The sequence below is a fragment of the Hesperophylax consimilis genome, chromosome 23 (assembly GCF_061612785.1).
Source record: "Hesperophylax consimilis isolate HC1 chromosome 23, BYU_Hcon_1.0, whole genome shotgun sequence".
Lineage (NCBI taxonomy): Eukaryota > Metazoa > Arthropoda > Insecta > Trichoptera > Limnephilidae > Hesperophylax > Hesperophylax consimilis.
This window is the reverse complement of record NC_142858.1, coordinates 26,910,147-26,932,810: the sequence shown is the minus strand read 5'-3', so window position 1 is coordinate 26,932,810 and position 22,664 is coordinate 26,910,147. Positions and strand designations below refer to the sequence as shown.

Sequence of the window (22,664 nt, the reverse complement as noted above, 5' to 3'; positions counted from 1 at the left end):
AGACACATACCTGGACGGATGACGAACCTCGTGCTGGCACTGTTGGTGGACGCGGTGCATTCTCTCGCTGCAGCAGCTGGTCCAGTTTCCTCACCACCTAGGATTCTTGCTGCAGAGTCTCCATCTTCGTGTCACCTGTTTCTGTACTTCATCACCTGTTCCTGTACTTCATTTTATTTAACTTAATTTCAATTTATTTTTGTAATATTTATATTTTTTATAATACCTGCATTAATTGTAAAGCGCCCCTGAGGTGATATCTCACAAAAGCGGCGCTATACGAATTGTCCAATAAATAAAATAACAGGACTAATACTGGTGGTGATGATGTAGGTAATTAACAGACATTGGAATGCATTCATGCATTTGCACATTTTGATTTCCAACCACTTAAGCAGAATAAAAGTGACTGTCAGCTTGCCACAATAAGTTTGATGCTATGTGTCGGGTGGAGTGTAGTAGGGCATTACTAACCCCAGTAATCTCCTGGGACTCATCAATTGTATAGTTGACTTGTGTACTTACTTGGACACCGGTGCTTGTAATACTACATATTTTACTTTTTCTGAAGCCGGGTATTTTACAGTAATTTTGTTTATGCATAACTTTAATGCTTTTAAAAGTAAATTTTTTTGTTTTTTTTTTCACTTATTATTTTTTCTTATTTTTACTGCTTATTACAGGAGTTTTTTTGGTTTTAATTGGTTTTTAAATGACATTTATTAATTTTTAGTATAATTGTATATAATAATACATATATATGTACTAAGAATCACCGTGAATATAGCTACAATAAATGTTTTTTACTCGAGCTCCTTATTCTAATATTGTTAATATTTTCAGCAGCAGTGACGATGATGAGAACACATCTTCGGACGATTTTGGCTCAGGTAATACAGCTGTGTATTCAATAATATATGACGCATGTAACCTTTAGTTAGAGAGACCAGGGTGATTTGTGTGCTCCTTTGTTTCAGTAGACAGCGAGAACGGCGAGAACAGCGAGTCGGACTCATACACCGACAGCGACAGCGATAGCAGCAGTAGCAGTAGCTCGGAGCACAGCAGCTACGAGTACTCCACGGCAGGCGAGGAAGCGGCCGAGGGCACCTGGGGCTCGGAGGGCGGAGCGCTGGAGCTGCGGCGCCGCGAAGTGGCACTCGGCGCCCCCCACTCGCCCTCACCCAGCGACACCGAGGTGCCTCTCTAGTGCCATCTCAAACTCTTAGTTTAAGTCACAATTCAACTCTCTTTCCCAACAGACATGTCAGGTAAACCCATTTGCAATAACAGATTGCAGAGTGCGCTACTCACGTGTCCGTTGTTAACAAGACTCCACTTCGTTGCCTTTGCATGTTGTTATTGTGAACTGTTTACTCCCACCCACCTCCCGAGACTCGAGTACGTGATAATAATGCGTCACTGTTACTAACATTTGAAGTTAGATAGTCGCATGTTTGCGTTTTATAGATGTTTGCTAGAAATGATAGCTAGATGTTAGGTGTGTGTGCAATATCTTCAAGAATAGAGCTTCTTTATTTAATGCCAAGGGCTATTAATCACCAGCCCAACAAAAATGTAATGGTCTGTTCAATCTAACATTTTAAATATGATGATTTCAGGTTGCAACCGATTCACATTCAAAAAACTCAGGAGCCGCCAACTCCGCCACCGAGGTGTCCACTGATAGCGAGTTCGGTCCCATGGATGTCACACCGACGATCGAAGTGCCAACTATGTCCTTCGCCGATCATAAGAAAAGGAATAGTAAACATCAAGCGGCTTATAGCCCTGATACCAAAATTAAGCAAAAGGAAAACCTTAAACTACAAATGGAAGGTGCTAAAAGGTTTCAAGTTACTAGAATGTTAGAGCCTGAAAAAAGGACTGTAGAAATTAAACCAATTTTACCTACTTTTAAAAATCCAATCACAGTCCCTCGGCCTGGAGATTATCTGCTAAGCAGAACTCAAAGCACAACTGGGATAGCCACAAAACGGGCATTAGAATTAAAGAAAAAATACTTATTAGGCCCACAAGTTAATACAGCTCTGCAGAAGTCTGATTCTGCTTCTGAATTAAATTCTAAATTTAGAGAGTTTCATAGCAATATCTCAGAGTGTCAAAAATTACTTAATCCAGCTACAGAAATAAGCCCATCCATGCAAGCCTTCCTTGATAACTCGTTGCGCCGCAATGCCAGTGGCCTTCTGTCCCCCAGTAACCCCGTTGTACCGGCAATCAGCAATGTCGCCCAGAATAGTGATTTTAAACACAACAACAATTTGGAAACTGTGCCCAACCCAAGTCATTCCATGCCAGACATTGTCCAAACATCACTCAATTCTAACAATATTGTCAGCACGGATCAGAGTGTTCGGAATAATTCAGCCACTGAAAAGAGACCGACCAGTCCGGTGTTTAAAATTCTTGTCCCCAAAATTCCATGGAAGAATATTAAAAAGAACGAAGAACCATCTGGTACGGATGTGGATTCGGATTCTTTAAGTTTGGGATCCTCGAGTGAAGATGAGTCAGAAAACCATAATACCCGAAACAGTATTTCAGTGCCGCGTGTTGAAATAATGAAACCCTGTGGAGAAGTCATGCAATTGGACAGTCTCATGATTGTAGATGGTCAGTACATTGGCCCACAAGATTCTGATGAAGACTATCCCCTGACTGCTGTTCCAAAAGAACTTCCCGATCCAATTCCAACAACTCCGAAGCAACAAACTGAAACCAAGCCTGTCCAGGAAATATCGAGTTCCGATTCAGGGAACGATATCACAGCGTTCTTTACTGACAACGAACCTCTTGATTGGGCGGTGGAGGGCACCACAGATACCCTCAGATCAAAAAAATCCAAAAGAAATCCACATTACACTTTAGATGATCACTTTAATGAACACATTTGTGGAAAGACCGTTCAAGTGAAGCATAAAGCGTCAAGTGTATTAGACCGTGATCACTCTGATATTGATTTTATGGATACTGGATCAGAAGAAAGTGTTATTGAAAACGAAGATTCTCTTACGACCAATGTAGCCGGAGTCGTAAATACAGGATTTGTAGAATTCGTTGATGTGGATGTAGATCAATATAACACAACTACGACTAGAGTTAAATATCCTGAAGCTGTTAATAAACACTGTGCTCCGCTTTTGAACTACGATAGATCTTTAGATTACATAGAACAAGGGGCTGGCATATTGGTAAGCAATAGCGAAAACACCTTGCCACAGCCCGTCAATAAACTAAATGAAACTGTAGTTTTGGAAGTTGCACCTGTTAAGAATGAAGTTAAAGAGGATGAACCTGCTGAACAAATACCCATGATTCTTACTTTACCCTCAGAACCGGAAAGTGTTATTGATGAAGAGTTTGTTCAATTGAAAAGCATATCTGATATTTCAGAGTGCAAAGACAGTGCTAGAAAATTAAGTAATTCTCCTGCTACCTCCAGAAAGTTGGAGGAAATAACCAAAGAAAAGGACTGGCAGAAGGATCTCGTCCACCAACTGGTTATGGATAACATATCAAAACGCACCGACCGGCGAGACAGAAGGTCCCGAAGCACCAACTTTAAGACACCTTTGCAGGAAGCAGCCAAACCTGAAGATGTTGTTACATTAGTAGGAGATCCAATATCTACCCCTGTTGTCATTGAAGAGAAACGCAGCACAAATCTTAAAAATTCAATGTCCCTGAAATTGAAACCACTTGCACTTGACGGAACCCAATGCTTTAATGGGAAGTATTTAAATAATGAAACATTCTCCCTGCCAGATATACATCAGTCCGTACTAGAAGAACATGGTAAAAGGCCATCGAGGAATGTATTTACTGTGAGGCAGCGAATGCTCTCGGAACCGGATGCTCTGGAGTTATCCAATTGCAATCCTCCCACCGGCATAGTCCCCGGGTTCCGTCAGCTTTCCCTGAGTGACTACTCCGGAAAGCTGGTGCAGCATGTTGAGTCCTTACGAAACTCCAAGGAGTCCTGCCAGCAGGCCAGTTCCTTCAACAACTTTTGTACCTCGGATCCAAATTTCTTCACCATTGACAATTGCAAGAAGCACAAAGGTAGAGATGACAGGAGAAAAAGCATCATAAAAACTGTTTCAGATTTCTTCAGTAGAAGAAGGGATCCTGCGGGAACCAATAATATTTCGCCAACCCATGACAAAAAGCCAAAATTCCAACCTGTACACAAATTGAGGATCAAATCAACTGTGAGTGTAATCTATATATTACTTTTTTTAATGTTCTCAAAGTAACCATGAAAGGAAATTTTAATAGTTTCATTTTATTTTCTTTGCGTATCGTTGAAACTCTGCACTTATCATCCATAATGTATGTGCTTCTCAAACTGTTGTGCATCTGGAAAGACCATTGAGAACAGGCATGAACAATGGCATCTGCATGTGGCCTCCTGGCGCTTTCTTTAGGTTTTGGATGAATTTGAGTTTCCATACCGAACCTTTCATATTTTTTTTGCTTAATGTATGTACATTGTGCAATTTGTATATAAGCAGTTCCATAGTATTGGTTACATTGAGAATTTATTTTAACGATAGTTAAATGCAAATAATACAATTAAATAATAATTTATTTTCAGTCCTGCTTTAATTTGGATCGTTCTGAATCACCCGTAAGACATATATTTTTAAATTTGAATGTTGCCTTGAGTTTGTTTGTGTATTTTGAAACGAAGCTCTTGTACATGTAAAACATACGGAATGTAACATAATTGAAACATTTTTCCATGTGTACAATTATGCTGATTAACACAAAACAATTTAAATTGCATGCTTCTTATAATGACAACATTAAGTAAAATCACATATTTTTTCACATTATTCTAATAAACCAAGTACTCACAAGTATTCACAAAATCGGTGCTATATTAATTTTTAAATTTTGTAAATATTTTTTTCTGTTATGTTCTTCAACTTAAGTTTTGGTTCAAATATAATAAATATGATGTTTTCTACAAAATTTAATATAGTTTTGCTTAATTATTTTGGGTCACAATATACTGTACATATATAAAATTAGATTAATAAAACGGAACAGCCGAATGCTTGACAAAATTTATTTTGTTATTATGCTGACCGCATTTCTGTCTTTTACTTCTGACCGTTGCACCACGTTTCTAAAAAAACCCCTAATGCCTCTTTCAAGAATAACTTCAAATTAGGATCAACTTCAACAGAAACATTAATTTTTCCAAAAATACGCACATAATTTTTAAATATAGTAAATTCTCAAATAATAGTTTCCCGGCATGTATCATTTATTTATTCCAGTCCTCTATTAATTTCATACAAATACAGGACTGGAATAAATAAATGACACATGCCGGGAAACAATTATTTGAGAATTAAATATAGTGAAACCTCAAATAATTGTTTCCCGGCATGTGTCATTTATTTATTCCAGTCCTGTATTAATTTCACACAAAACTCAAAAATAGATTGTATCGATCGTTCTCTATGCATCGTTTAAAGCACGCATTATTTTTTCATCCACTTCTGACGTCAGTTGTTGTTACATATTCTAACACTTATCATTTCGAGTGTTTAAAATCTTAAAAATAAATCATGATAAAAAGTCCCGCTGAAAAAGGGGAATGTAGCCAAGCATTTAGGAATTATATTTGAACACATTAATTTATATTTGAACACATTAATTTATGTGTGAAATATTTTTGTATCTTATTTTAATATTATATATTAATGTTAGTCTCACACTTTCGCTATTCTTTCATAAATAGGCAAACCCTTCATTTGTATTATCCACTCGAACTATTTTTGGCATATTATGGCAAGTTTGCAAAACATCTTGAGCGAAGTCTTGCCATAATGTGCCAAATTTATAGAGAACTTAAAAATATGTGATAAACGGTGAAATCTAGGTGCATTCTTCGGTTTTGAACTGCAGTAAGCAGCTCATATGTTTCCTTATTAATGAGTAACTTATTTGAGGAATGATATTAATTAAATCGAAAACCGAACACTCATCGCTCTATTGGTTATAATAGCATAGTGTACGTATGAGACTAGCATTAAGTACGAATCTAGCTTTTTTCTATATTCCTGCATCCATTGTTTGCCTGCATTCATAGTTTATTTCAATATGAACCTTAAAAAACGATAGCTAAAGGTTTCACTGAATGAGACTAAATAATGTAAATTCGGTACTTATTCAGTTAACAATAAATTCAGTTTATGAGAATCTAAGCGCCCCTGAGGTGATAACTCACAAAAGCGGCGCTATAAAAAATTGTCCAATATTATTATTATTATTATTATTGCATTTGACACAAATTAATTGGGTGAAATTTTTTCTTTTGCTTGCTTCATTATCTGGTAGTTATACCCATATTCTTACCGTTTTCCTGTTCATATTATCCTGTAAGTCCTTAACAATGCCACACTTCCTTCTTAAATACTTTCCAGCCTTTGCTGTGTGCCTCTGCCTTTCTACATAGTCAATCCTTAATATTAATTATGTTTATTACAACGAGTGGCAATTTTTACAGGATGAAACTTTTATTGATGAATCGGATGGTAATGTTGAAATACCGCCACCGATACCTCCGCTACCGGACGATTATTGCATTGCTCAAAGTTCGTATGGTAAGAATCTTTGATATTATAAATGTGCCACTCAGAGATGTGCAAAATGGGTACCCAAAACCATTTGAAATGCAAAATGGAAATGGGTCAAAACTTTTCCATTTGAAAATGCAAAATGCAAAATGGTTTTTAGAAAAGCATTTCAAATGCAAAATGCAAAATACCTATTTTCAAAATGCATTGAAAATGCAAAATGGTTTCTCAGGTCAAACAATCAAAATAATTATAGAATTTTTAAACAATTTTGTCATTTAATAATGGACATCAATGTAGAACAAACATATTACATGATGGTAAATCCAAAAACACCACGACTACAGATTATGAAACCACAAAAAATTTGCGCGGGACTAATGTTGCCAACGTAAAAACATAGAAACTGCTATCTAACATTTAATATTACAGCGTCATGGCCCCATGTTCAGTATTTGAAGTATTTTTTTATAACAATTATTTTATAAGCAATAATTATTAGCCTGAAACACTCATCCACATTGAAAAATCTCCTGATAAAAGATACACGACGCCAACGGGACTTGAACCCGTGTCCTTTCGATTTCCGGTCGACAGCTCTGACCACTGAGCTATGGCGGCTTATCTCTTGTCCGCGAAATAATTCAATATATACTAGTGTTTCATTCAACAATTACTGCTTGTTACATTTTTTCACCTGAAACAACCAACTTTATTTTGGTTTGGCTTTATTATAGTTGGCGTCATGTTTTTTTTTTTTTTTTATAGTGAATACCTCACAAGAGTCCCAACTGCTCCCGTCTGGAGCCAGTGAGACTATGGCATCCCCAATTGGGGGATGTTGTGAGGCTGAAGGTAAGTGGGGAAGGGAAAGAGGAAGGTGGGGAAGTACCTGGCTATTCAGATCTAGTCACTAAACACGGCTAAAGCCATTTGGAGCAACGTTTCAATTCTGAATGGTGGTCTTACACCAGGGCGATACTGGTAGTATCTTCCACTCTGGAACGTGCCGCAAATTAGTATTTTAATTAATTAATTGTGAAATAACACAAATTAATCATTAATCAAATAAAATTTATTTGCGCACGCCGGGTTCGAACCCGCGACCTTCGGAATGGCAGTCCAGTGCGTTACCACTGGACTATGCCGGCCTGTATCTTTTATCAGGAGATTTTTCAATGTGGATGAGTGTTTCAGGCTAATAATTATTGCTTATAAAATAATTGTTACCCTTTGTGCTAAGCATAAAAAATCTTGTCTTAAACATTAGTTTACTAAAATAATAATAATTAGTATTTTTTGTAATGGTATTACTCAATTGCCAGGGCTCCTACCAGGGAGCAACTTGACAAATGTAAATTATCTCTCATAGCGAGGCTGAGGAACGACTGATATTTGAGGCTTATGAAAAAAAGATGAGTGGAGATAGTAGGAAGAATGTTGCAAAAAAGCATTTAAAATGGAAAATGCATTGAGAAAAGCATTTAAAATGCAAAATGCAAAATGGTTTTTAGAAAAGCATTTAAAATGCAAAATGGAAAATACCTATTTTGCATTTTGCATTTCCATTTGAAATGGATTTATTTGAAATAAAGCACATCTCTGGTGCCACTATTGCAAAAATTATTTAGAATCGAATCTACAGCATGGCACATGTCTGTCCGTGTACAACGTCAGTCATTCTTTACCAACCCCATCTCACTGTGGGACAGCTTACAGTCATTTAACTTTCTTGTCCCACCCATTTATCAACTTAAAAATTTAAGAACATATTTCATCATCATTTCACAAATAATGATTTTTGCTCTTTCTTTATTATATGGTTTTTCCTGTGTCATTGTCTTTTATATGATACATTAATCTTTGCTGTAACTGTGCGGTGCTCATTCTTGATTCGCCAATAGGTCGGTGATCTGAGAGTAAGACCATTAACCTGTTAACCGGAGAATTCCGTTTTGAATTACGCAGCATATAATGGGCGCGAACTCTTTCACTAGGACGTGTCAGTACGTCACGCCCGGAAGACGTAATTTCTTATTCTTATTTTTTTATTTATGCATTATAAAAATGGAAACATTGAATTAAAATATTATAAATTTTACAAACAATTATAAAGATTCCAAAAAATATTAAAAAAACGTAATAATTACAGAACAATAAACAAAAGCACACAAATAAAATAGAAACATTGAGTTAAAATAATAAAATATGTAAAAATTAAAAACTCAATTTCCGTGTGATATGCTCGGAAATATATGTCTCGCTCGTTCCAGGGCGCAACATATATTTCAAGGACCCGTACCCGATACTGTTTACGTTTGACGTATGAATTCTTTAATAATTAGGTAAATTTTAATTGATTTTAAATATGCCAGAAAATTATAATCCATCGCTCACACTCCTGCCCCCTCCCGCTCGTACGAAAGCGCTTTTAATTTTATTATGTGTTTCAAATTAATTTCGTTTTTAGGGCACCCTGAGGTCTCTGGATTACCTTCATCAAGCACACCAAAAAGAAATGAACTGCTCTTAACCAAGAAAAGGTGGAACATAATTCACTTAATATTATTTGCATTACTAGAATGTCATCAAAGAACATAAATTAATTTGTTATGTAAACCCTTTTCTTCAGATGCAAGTCTTTAAATTCGATTCATTCGAAACCCTGTGATAATGCGCTCCACCTGACCGAGGGAATGCAGGCCATGCAAAGTACGCACAAGGAGAAGAGGTCGCCTCACACTTGCTTGTGCCAAAACAAGAATGAGGAACCATTAACGTCCCAGAGTAGCACCCTCATGATAAGTGCCCGAGAAAAGGCCCTGGAGAAGCGACACGAAGAACTGAGACTGCAACTGCGGGACCTACTTAACGAAGTCACAGGTAAATTATTATAATTATATCAATGATCACCAAATTAAATGCAGTATAAAATATCATTTGAAAAAGTTTACATATTACCGAAATCGGCATTTGATGCCGGGATCTTTCAGTAACCGGGCTACTGCTCTAAGCTTGTTAAAATAGGATTGTATTTTGGGGTTATAAACCATGTTGTGTTTCCTCCCGCTTTGCTAATGTGTAGGATTCATGTAAGATTGCAATAATCAGTTCTTGTTATTGCTGTCATGGTCAATATTCACTTTCAAACATTGTGTGACGTGGTGGAACTCAAAACCATATTCGATGTGTAATTGAATATTCCATATTATTTCAGACACCAACCATGCAAGAGAAAACGCAATCATCAACGAGATGATGGCCATAGTAATGGAACGCCAGGCACTCACCTCCTCCAAGAAGGCTCCCAATGAATGAGGCGGAAGGATGACTCCAAGTATTCAATTGGGTTTAGTGTTTAAAGTACCTACTCAAACGTACACTTACACACCATGTGTGTTGTGGACAAGATATGATATGAAACTGTTTTTATTTATCTACTTCGGTAACTCTGTACTGTCTATCGCAGCTTGATTTCGTATATAGGCCCTCCCTTGTTAACGGCTGCTTTCCATTTAAGGTTTTCCCTATGCTATGGGCTCAATTATTGCTGCACCGCTAAGCTGTCATATAATACTATATTAGAATTATTTTTTTAGATTATTGTATATGCAACGAAGTTATCGTCCAAATATAAAGATGTTATGTAGCTTGTGGAGGAGTTTGTGGCACTCGGTGCGCCATATCGGCACAGAGTTTTATTGTTACTACTTGGCTGTTGGCGGGGGAAGCCTTTGTGTATATTTTCGACTGAAGAATCTTCGGCGTGCTGTTCTATCGGAGATATAGTTCTTAATATTTATGTTTCTTTTAGAGATTTTTAAGATAATTTTTTACCTCTGCTTTAAAATATTTTTTGTTCTGTGATTTTGAAGTATTTTATATGATAGTTAATTTTTTTTTTCGAGTTTACATATTACATGAGAATATTGTCAAGAAGTTCAAATGTCTCGTTTTCTCAAAAATAATATCCTAATATTAATTATAGTTTGCTTAATAATATTACTCTGTTTTGTCCAAATCATATTGCTTTACAATTTTTGTACATTAATTTAATTTAAAAATGTTTTTAACAACATTTTGCTATAACTTTTATTATAAAACTGTCTTTGTACTAAAGTATGTGACATTAAAAAGTTAAAATTAATTTTGGTAGTAATTCTGTATAACAAAATATACAGGGTGTCTGGGGATAATGTGCACTAACTTCGGGAGGTAATTCTGCATGATGGTAGAAGTAAAAAGGAAAAATAACTTATTTAGAAATTACAATTTTTTTTTCCCATACCAAAATATTTTTTCCATACATGAATATTTATTTTCCCATTCAAATCATTCAACTTTTGTACCTAAAAATTATCTTAAAACGTTGGAATTTCGAAAAAAGTAATTTATCTTTTCTACTTCTAAAATCATGTAGAATCACCCCCCCGAAGTTGGTGCACTTTACCTCCGGCCACCCTGTATATATAAAAATTATTATTTATTTTTATAGCATCTTTCCAGTTGCTCATTGACTATATTCCATAGTTTTCTTGATTAGGAGAAGGGATTCTGTTGAAGAGAACCCGAGTCTTGAGTTCCTGAACTTTCAATGAAATTTATATTGAGACTCGAGACTTTCTAATTTTATATTTTAAGTATTCTATTACATTAATATATAAGGCATACATTTTATTTGTTTTAAACAAAGAATGGTTGAGAACCGTTAATTTCATCACTCCGTAACCCATTCCCACAGCAGGGCGGGATGTATGTTAATAAAAGAGGATTGCGACATTTCACAATGTTTGACTCACAAAGCTACTTAATGTGACAATGTCAAATTAATTATATATGACCGACTGTAGAGTATTTTCAATAAACAGAATGGATTTTTATTTATTTTTTAAATCTGATTGGAGAACTAAAATGGTTTAGTCAGTTAATTGATCAAAGTGTTGGTTTCTTGTAAATGTACAATTTGGAACAAATCTTCTTACAGATATAAATAATGTATGTATAAATAATTATCTGGGCGATAGGAACAACTGGACGATTTAATAGTATATGGTGTATCGGAATACACTAGATAAATCTGAATTCGGTCCTTAGATTCTGTATAAATCTGCATACACTAATTAATATTGACTCAATCTTTTGTTTCTTTCGCCCACAGAATTGTTGCTGACAATATGACCTACACAACAAATATTTTCCACAGCAGGAATATTGGACACCAACTATATATCCATCACAAAGGTGTTTTGCCTTGCTATTTCTTAAAACTTATTTTTTGCAAAAGTAAAATACTGTTATTTTTATATCATAAATTTACAATATATATTTAAAAAAAAAAAAAAACTTAAAAAATTGTATTTTATGGTTTGATCTTTTATAGCAAAAAATAATAAAAAAAAATTTAGTTCATCGGACGTATTTGTTTTATGCGTCAAATTTTTTTTTATATTCATCACGGAAAATAATCTTTTAAACCCGTTCTTCATGTTTTAATAAAATCAATATTATAATATATTTATTTTTATAGAAATAGAATACGATATAGAAAATTTTATTTATTGGCGGGAATTAAAGCGGAGACTTCAGAAACCCTAATCGGGAGCTCCTAATGAACAAATTACACTTTTGTAGGCTTATATCCCAGTAATAAATCTACCATATGGTATAAGAATGTTTGTTTTTTAAAATTTTTTACTTTGGGGTACTTTTTTACCCATTTTTCATCACTGATGTCATAAAGATCCTAATGAATTATTTTGACTTTAATATGTAATATTACGGTATTATAAAAATACATAATTGTAAAAAGTAATTAATAATACAAGAGAGATTAATCATTGTTTCACATCAATAAATCAAATAGTCTAATGCATAAAGTGAATGATATTTGGTAATTTGACATAGGATAATAAAGAAATCCATTGCATGCTTACAAAAATAAAAATAACACATAATTATAGAAATGTATTGATTTTCAATCACAAATATTTTCGTTATCTATACAAATATTAGTTTTTCTCATAATTTACGTTAGAGGAATTGTGATATAAAGAATGGTACATTTAGGTAATATTGTCTACTATTTTAGTGCCTGGGATATTGTGCTTGCCACTTCTTAAAAAGTCGAGCTTGATCAAACCAAATTATTTGGTCGCCAAAATAACTAATTTGAATTTTTTGTTTTTCTTTGTAATTAGACGAATGAGAATTATTTTTTGTATTCTGTCTTAAAACATGGAAAGTTTTATATCCACTATGTGAATTGTGGAAGGTTTTATGATACCTAATAACTATGTGAAATGAAATGTTTTATAATGTCCTGCTATGAGGAAGAGTGCAGCTTATCTACTATGTGAAATGATGAAATGTTTTTTATAATATCTGCTAAAATGGTACGTTTACATTTGCGAACCAACACGCGAACCGAGCCATGAATTACGGGAAAGGAACGAAGCAACTGCAAGCGGTGTTTCGCGCAATTTGCGGTTGATTCATTTCTTTCCCAAGAGTTGAGGTTCACCTCGGCAGTTCGGCTTACATATGTATACGTAGCATAAGAAATCAAGGACAGTTTTATATTATAGGGTGCGTATTAGAAACGGCGAAATTATGAATGCTTATAACTTTTACATACTTAAAAACAGCAAAAGATTTAAATTTAATTTAAATATGTCTGTTCCTAACTGTTTCTATCTGTTTCTACACCGCACCCTGTAGTTATGCATATCCGCGTGATCTATTCTGCAGTCATATGAACAAAAATAATATTACAAAAGTTTTTATTTCAATAAAAAAATTTAATAATTCAATTCTTTTAATTAAAAACATATCCCTCACTTAGGCTGGGAAACCAAATCAATGCATGCAACCTGTGCAGCAGCCAGTGTCACCAGTTTATTTTCTCCTTGAACCAAAGTGAAAAATGAAAAGTCATTGGAATCACCACTATCAATCAGTGCAATCGTTACTAGCTACAAGTGCGTAGGACCACCACACAACCACATACATTATTGCTTATCATACTGGTAGCCCGCAGCCACAGCTGATTGTGAAATCGCCATGTTTCCGATACCGATATTTTTAGATACCGAAGATGAAAAAAATATTTTTTTTTTCATATCGTCTTTTGCCAATAGAAAATTGGAAAAATAGGAATTGGACAGCTAAGTTCGATGCGAGGGGTTGGGCAGTTACTCGGCTGAGTGACCAGTGACCACATGTGGAATTTTTTTCAAAAAAATGTTTTTGAAAAACATTTAAAATGTCTAGGGGACCAAAATTTCATTTTCTTTTTTACTCCAAATAATGTCAGGAATCACTGGTTAAAGTATGTCAAGTACGTCCCTTAACACTCTGTATACAGGGTTTCCGGAGGTAAAGTGCACTAACTTCGGGAGGTGATTCTAAATGAATAGTACAAGTAAAAAAGACAGAAAATAATATTCTTCTATGGAAAAATATTTTTGGATGGGTAAAAAACAATTAAATTTCGAAATAGTTAATATTTATCTTTTTTACTTCTACCATCATGTAGAGTCACCTCCCGAAGTTAGTGCACATTACCCCCGGACACCCTGTATACCTCGATATATCTTGTTTGGTTTATAGATGAGCGACAGTGACCATTCTTCTAAAATTGACGGAAACTTTACCATAGGATAATATACATTAAATACGTAATATTAAGATATTAGGGGGGTATTTCACTATCCATCTCGGGGGGTTAATGAATCCTCGATAGATTATTATAAAATCATATTGCTAAGTACCTATTATTTTCTTTATTTTATTTTTACGTTGCACCTGACAAGAATTCTTCGAATAAAAAATGAGTAACCAAGCGTCACGTTCACAAATGAGTCTGCAATCAGATATTTATTATAGCACTCGAAACGCGAAAATGGTTTCCCTTGAATTGCACCAGATATGTCCGCAACTTGAATTTTAAGTTCGTTTAGAACAAAAGACTGGTTATAACTTATGAGTGATTCTGCATATGAATCCAAACGCTCAAATAATGGTTACACGCGGAACACGGAAAAGGTTTTCCTAAGAATTTTGCAGCATATGGTATGCAAATCGAATTTTCAACTACACTGGGAGGACGAAAACGGTTTCCAGCGAAATGCGTCAGCAGATTAATGCACGACCGGAATTTTACCATCACATTCGGAACACAAAACTGGTTTGAACTTAAGAGCGAATCTGTATCCGAATCCCAAGTTTAAATTATTGTTGCAGACGGCACATGCAAATGGTTTCCTCCGAATTTTGCAGCAATGCGAATTGTCCGATTTAAATTTTACTGACCACTCCGAGCATTTCTCCACCTCCACCTTAATTGTTTTAAACAAATAACATCGAAATGTGTACAAGAACATAAAAAACAAAACTATTTACAATGCAAGATGGAGAAATATTGAACCTACGAATCCACAGGTCGCAGGTTCAAATTCCGCCTTTTTGTATTGTTTCACTATTAAATCATTAAATATAATATAACAATAGGTATATGCGGCAAGATCCAAAGTGATTATGATACTTTCAGTCTCGTCCATGACCATTCAAAATCGAAACGTTGCTTGAAATGACGTGGCAATTCAACTCACTTTTTAAAAGTGGTATAAAGTCATCAAAAGTGATATAACCTAACGTAATCTGTTTAACCTAGTTTTTTCACCACTCTTGACGTGGCCTAATCTAAAATAACCTAACCTAACCTTACGTAACCTGATTAATTTAGTTTTTCATAACTATTGACGTGGCTTGACTCAAGTATTTGATTCGCATGCCATATCTTGCTCTGGTTCCATAGCAACTCAGGACAGAAGCAATTCAACATACTTTTGAAAAGTGATATAAAGTGATGAAAAAAGTCATATAAACCTATCCTTAATTTCTCTAATAAACAATAAACAGTGTTAATCTCAAGTGAACTACCAGGGAAGTATGGTATATTAGCTGCCTGTATAAAATGTAAATAAATAATAATAATAATAAGAAAATTAGTACAAGCAATAATTGCAACTTGGGCAATACTTCTATTAACATATTCATTTGGCATAATTAAATGGTCCAATACAGATTTAGATAACTTAGAAAGATTAATTAAAACTATGCTAACAAAGTTTAATTGCCATCATCTAAATTCAGCTATAGAACGAATTAATTTACCTAGAAATTTAGGAGGTAGAGGTATAGTCAAAATAACGTCTTCGAAACATAATCAGGTAGAAATGCTAAGAAATTTTTTCCATAGGAAAGCTCGTAGCTCAGAAATGCACAAAATAATTTGCAAGGCAGATAGAAATATTACACCTTTAAATTTATACTATGAGAATGCCAACATTTTTATAAATCCCAACCAGGAATCATTAGATTCCTGGTCAAATAAAACTTTACACGCAAAACACTTCAATTATCTCAACCAAACGTATGTTGACAAATTTTCGTTAAACAAATGGTTGAGTATTGGAGAGTTGAGCGCAGAAATAGAAGGATTTATGCTTGCCATTCAGGATAGAGTCATTAATACTAAAAATTATAGGAAGCATTAATCAAAGATAAAAATCACATTGATGATTTATGTAGAAAATGTTTGGCTTTTCCGGAAACTATAGAACATATTATATCGGGATGTTCTATATTAGCACCGTCCGAGTATACATTTAGGCACAATCAAGTTTTAAAAATAATTCACCAAAGTTTGGTAATTAAACATAACTTGATTGACTGCCGTAATATAATACCATATTATGAATACGAACCAAATTCATTTTTAGAAAACGAATTTTATAAAATATATTATGATAAAACTATACTAACAGACCGAACGATTAGTCATAATAGACCCGATATAGTTTTACATGAAAAAATTCAAAAAAATAGCTTATATCATTGATGTCGCTATTCCAAATTCCTGTATTATTCAAAAATCTGTTAATGGAAAAATAAGAAAATACACAGATCTAGGAAATGAGATGAAAAGAATTTGGCATTCTCAAACTAAAAAAATATTACCATTTGTTATTTCGACTACTGGCATTATACCTAGCTCTCTCATTAAAAATTTAGGCGTATTAAATCTATCAAAAAAATTATATATAAAGATGCAAAAGTCGGTCATTTTGAATACATGTAGGATAACGAAAGATTTTTTAAATATTTATGTTGAGGGATCAGTAGGATTTATAGGCCCTGTTAAGAGTTCTACCGAGCCGAACCCTCTGATATGAAAATATCTGGAGTCGGTGATTATTTTCCCATTTGATCTCTAGTGAGTTGACGTGTTGTTCTAGTATTGTTTAGTATTTATTTTGCTTATATAATGCTCTTGCATAATGTTGATTGACTAGATGATCATTTGTGGAAAAGTGTGTGGAAGGGTTTAGTTTTTCCTATGTGGAAGATTTAACCCGGACATAAAATCGGAAATAAACATATGTACATTCTAGCATCAATCAAATGCATTGTACACATAGTTTTGTATTGGTGATCGATGAACAGGTGGATGCAGTTTGACTAGTCTATAGTTAGTAATAAGACAGATAATTGTAGAAATGTATCATATGTATGTACAGCGCTCTTAGGTTATTTGGCACAAAAACGGCGCTATACAAATCATCCAAATATTATTATTATTAACCTAACGTAACCCGTTTAACCTAGTTTTTTCATCACTTTTAATGACTTTGTAGTACTTTTCAAGCGTGCGTTGAAGTATGTTGAATTGCCACTGTCCTGAGTTGTCCGGTTACCATTTGTCGGCCGTCCCGACTTATTCTACAACTATGCAAGTATTTAATTTACAAATAATCAAATCTTCAGCCTATGAGGCCCTTACTAGGTAGGTACTACAAACTTCGCGAGTGATGTTCCTTCATTTCTATACATCTCACCTTTTGTAGGTAGTACTTACGTATAATATGGTTCTCCTCTTCTGTCCGTAAAAGTACAATAATAACAGTAGATAGTTGATAATATATTAATATGTGTGGTATATTCTATATTGTGGTGTATGGTGTGTGGCCTAATCCTAAGTCAACATGTCATTGTTACAGCACAGCGCCAAATTTCGTCAATACCACGGCCAAACAATATGGTCTTTCTTCGGAAATTGACTGGAAGATTTGTCCATTCTTCTGCCATTTGACAAGTCATTTTGCAATGGGATTATGTCCAGCTCGAATTTATCACATTGATTTGGGTAAATGGGGGATACCTTATAATAATAATGAACAGGGAATGTAAATGGATAAAATAGATTAGGAATAATTATTCGCCAGAAAAAAATGTACCTACGTATTAAGACGATGCAATGCGGAGCTTTGTATCAGACCAATGATTTTAAGTGCAAAATCTCCTACATATGAACCCCTTTTTGGATGTGGTTTTAGGTATAACTAGTAAAAGCTAACTAGTATAACTAGTGAAAGCCTTAAGAAATCACGGGATATATATACTTATAGATTATACTTATCAAGGCCTACAACAACTAGCCTACCTACCTACAAGTCGACTGTCAAACGCTCTACATAAAAATCTAAAAAACATCACCAAAATCACTGTAATAAAACCAAAAAAGTGTCAAACTCTACTCACAGTGTCATCACTGCGTTTCGCGCTGCTTATATAAATGTGATAAACAAATTAAGTATAAAAAAATCGAAATAGTCAAGTGATAAAATAGTGAAACTAATACTGCAATCGTGTGTAAAACGGTGAAACCTAACGGTCTAAAAATTACTCTGTGGCTACCCATATTGATAAGTGAAAAGTTAACACCTATTTAAGTTTCAAGATTGTATCTAAGTGAAATTTAGGATCATATTATCAGTGTCCATAATTACTTTGACATTAAACAAAATTCAAAACAATATACCTATCTCGCTATTGGTCAAAAGTGAGATCGCTTCGTGCTAAAATTTTGCGGAAAACTATTTTTTAGGCGTTGAGGATTATTAACCACAATGTTTAACTGTGAAGGTTGCCTCAACCCAATAAATAAAGATGAGTATATGTTCACGTGTACCAAGTGCAAAATAACATTTCACAATAATTGCCTCAATATCTCTGATTCCAAATACAAAAAAATGGCAGAAAAAAATAAAACTTCTTGGAAATGCCCAAAATGCCTAATCAGACCAGGATCACCGTCTACATCCTCGGCTGCAAATACCGACGATGATGATATGCTCTTTATTCGTCTGACCAAACATTTTGACCAAAAGGTCACTGAACTTAAAAAAATGTTCGAAGACGAAATTAAGGAACTGAAGAGAAGCAACGAATTTATAAGTAATCAATATGAAGATCTGTTATCAAATTTTAAAGTACTACAAGACCTACAAAAAGATACACAATCCTTACGTGAAATAAATATAAAGAATGACTTAAGAATTTCAAGCCTGGAAACCAGACTAGCCACTATGGAACAAAATAATCTCTGCGACTGTGTGGAAATGGCGGGTGTTGAATTGCGGCCGGGAGAACAACCAGCTGAAACCGTTCTTCGGGTAGCCAATTCCCTTGGTATGCCATTGTTGCAGCAGGATCTACGCCTTGTGACCAGGACCCAGGACCGCAGAACTAACGCCCCCGATAAACTGCAAGTAAATTTCTACAACCAGAAAACGAGAGATATGGTCTTATCTTTCAAAAATACAGCCAAAATACTTAACCCAAAATCACCTATTTATATTAGTGAAGTGCTCACGCCTTACTATAAGGAATTGCTGTGGAAAGCAAAACAAAAGGCTAAAGAAACAAAATTCGAATTTGTGTGGTTTAAAGCCAATAAATTACTCGTTCGTAAGGGTCCGGGGGAAAAAATCATTCAAGTCAAACATGAAAGTGACATTAAAAAAATGGTATTGTAGATTTTTAATTCTAGAGAAAACCCTTACTGTAATGGATATTATTAAAAATGGAATGTATTACCAATTATAGGACGTCAAATCCTAAATTCTGTAAAAATGTACTACAAACACACTCATCCTCTCTTCAAATCTTACAGCAAAATATTAGATCAATTTCCAAGAATTTTGACGAATTCTTGCTACAACTTGATAATATTGGAACCTCTTTTCATATAATTATTCTTACTGAATGCTGGATACCAAAAAATTATGCTCCTAAAATTTTGAAAGGGTATGATCACTACAGCACTTCAATACATACTAAACAAAATGATGGAGTTGTTGTCTATACCAGAACTGACCTGATTGGTTTATCTGTCAAGGAAATCCAAGTCAGCGGTGCAAACTGTTTGCAAATAACTCTAAAAAATGACACATGTATCTTAGCAATATACCGTTCTCCATCCTCTTATAATATTTCACCATTCCTAAAATCAATTAATAACTGTTTAACTGAATTATGTAATATTAAAAATTGTATTATTGCTGGTGACCTCAACATAAATATTCTGCCCACAAACGAACATCCTCAGTGCCAAGAATACTTAAATACGCTCACTTACCATGGATTCCAAAGCACCATAAACACTCCCACACGTGCTACATTAGACTCCATTTCATGCATCGACCACATCATGGTCAAATCCAACTGCCCAGTAATATCTATTGTATATGAATCTACAATTACCGACCACTACACCACTATTCTTTCCATACAAACATGCAACAGAAAAGACAAACATAAAAACACAACAAATAAGAAAAAAATCATTCAAATCAATTATGATTGTGTTCGTCAATCTCTGATGAGTAAATCATGGTCAGAATTACTTAACATTATAAATCCAGAAGACGCCTGGACGTACTTTATCAATTACTTACAGACTACCATTAACGAACATACAAACATAATTATAAAACATATACCAAATAATATTTTACCAATTAAGCCATGGATTAACCACACTATTATTAAATCTATCCGTAAACGTAACAAACTCCACAAAAACGTTATTAACAATCCTTATGATATACAACTTCGAAACTTTTATAAAAGATATAGAAACATTTGTACCCAAATAATAAAAAAGGCTAAAGAGATATATTACAAACAGAAAATAGAAAACTGTAATAATGATCCTAAAAAACTTTGGAAAACACTTAAAGAAGCCACCCACTCTCAACCTAATCCTACGAATGACTTAAAACAACTAAAAGTAAATGATAAAATATTTAGTTTTTCTAGTAATCCCGATATTATTGTTAATCATGCAAATAAATACTTCTCAAAAATAGGTGAACAACTCGCAAAAAATATCGATGTAAACCATACCAACTCCAGTTCACTAAGCTGTAATACAAATTTGCCCAACAACTTGCATTTTAGTCTAAAAAAAATTTCAAATGAAGATACTAGATTGATCATAAACTCATTAAAAAACTCGTCTTCAACTGGCTTGGACGATATATCAAATATTGCCTTAAAAAAACTTGTATCAGAAATAACCACTCCCTTAACAAATCTTATTAACCTAAGCATCCTAAAAGGCCGATTCCCCGACAATCTAAAACACGGAATCATAATCCCAATACATAAAGGAGGCTCTAGAGCGGACATAACGAACTATCGTCCAATTACATTACTAAATTCACTATCTAAAGTCTTTGAAAAAACTATTAATAATCAACTAATTGAATACCTTGAACAAAATAACATACTATCACTCAACCAGTTTGGATTCAGGAAAAATAAAGGCACCTCCGAAGCCCTGGCAACAGTTACCGATTTTCTAAATGAAAACTTAGACAAGGGATCAAAATGCATATCAATATTCTTAGACCTGTGCAAAGCATTCGATACTATCTCTCACTCTAAACTTTTACAAAAACTATCTAATATTGGTATAAATGGTGATGAACTTACTATTATTAGCGATTACCTGTCAAACCGAAAGCAAAGTGTGAAAATCAACAACTGCAATAGCAATCAATTACCAATTAGCTACGGCGTGCCTCAAGGAAGTGTTTTAGGTCCTACCCTGTTCTTAATATACATAAATGAATTATGTAATCTTCAAATAGATGCCAAAATTGTAAGTTTCGCTGATGATACGATTCTCCTCTTCAAATCAAGCAATTGGAATGATGTATACATAAAAGCTAACAGGGGCATAACTGTGGTTAAAAGATGGTTAAACAATAATACACTAACAATGAATGTGACCAAAACTAAATACATTGAATTTAGTATTAATCCTTCCTTAAGAAACCCAGAAAATCAAATTAAAATTTGTGCTTGCAACCTGACAAATCCGATAATATGTGATTGCCCTTATTTAGAACAGGTAACTAAAATTAAATACTTAGGTATTATTTTTGATAGCAATTTAAAGTGGAAAGAACATATAACCTCTACAGCAAACAAACTTAGAAAATTCATTTATTTTTTTAGACAAACTCGCAACTTTCTCAACCTAAGCCAGCTCAAAACAATCTACTATGCACTTTGTCAATCTTTAATAGAGTATGGTATCATAGCATGGGGAGGAGCAAACGCTGCCGCCATTGATCCAATATCTAAAGCTCAGAAACTTATAATAAAGATTATCCTCAAACTACCAATCACAAGCAGTTCGGATGAAATCTTTAGGAAAATCTGTGTTATGGACATTAGGCAACTTTATGCCAAAAACATACTAACATACCTCTTCAAACACAAAACTACTTTTGACAATATCCAAACTGCTCGTGATACTAGAACAAAAGGACATAATTTCTTACAAATCCCTTTCGCTAAAACAACTTTTGGCCAGAGAAACTTTAGATATTTTGCAACAAGGCTATATAATGCTCTCCCACTAGCCATTAGACTGAACGATTTCTTTCTGAAATATAAAACAGACATCAAATCTTGGATCATCAGCCAAGACAGATCCATGATAAATTTTTTTATAAAAATCCCTACATAAGTATGTACTCCAACTAGATGCTGATTAACAAATGTATCATTTATTATTATTATTTATTATTTTCTATCTTTTTCACAATGTCATTTAATGTAGTGAAATATTTAATGTATCAAAAAATATGTAAACATTTTTAATGTATCAAATACGTCTGTCTCGACACA

The 22,664-nt window shown here is 34.2% G+C and overlaps 1 protein-coding gene across 8 annotated transcripts in view; it reads left to right on the top strand.

Annotated features, from left to right (window-relative positions):
* Mical (Molecule interacting with CasL) overlaps positions 1 to 13,373 on the top strand; it is a 55,277-nt gene extending 41,904 nt beyond the window's left edge. For 3 of the 8 annotated variants that reach the window (XM_089646067.1, XM_089646068.1, XM_089646062.1), the window contains 8 exons: positions 844 to 890; positions 978 to 1,198; positions 1,623 to 4,235; positions 4,622 to 4,654; positions 6,548 to 6,644; positions 9,088 to 9,160; positions 9,250 to 9,500; positions 9,835 to 13,373. In XM_089646067.1, coding sequence (XP_089502193.1) covers positions 844 to 890; positions 978 to 1,198; positions 1,623 to 4,235; positions 4,622 to 4,654; positions 6,548 to 6,644; positions 9,088 to 9,160; positions 9,250 to 9,500; positions 9,835 to 9,935 — 3,436 coding nt within the window. In that variant the 3' untranslated portion in view covers positions 9,936 to 13,373. Of the gene's footprint in view, positions 1 to 843; positions 891 to 977; positions 1,272 to 1,622; positions 4,236 to 4,621; positions 4,655 to 6,547; positions 6,645 to 9,087; positions 9,161 to 9,249; positions 9,501 to 9,834 lie in introns of those variants that run through there. The other 5 variants (XM_089646065.1, XM_089646063.1, XM_089646064.1 and 2 more) reach the window with 5 other exon arrangements.
* The last annotated feature ends 9,291 nt before the right edge of the window (positions 13,374 to 22,664 follow it).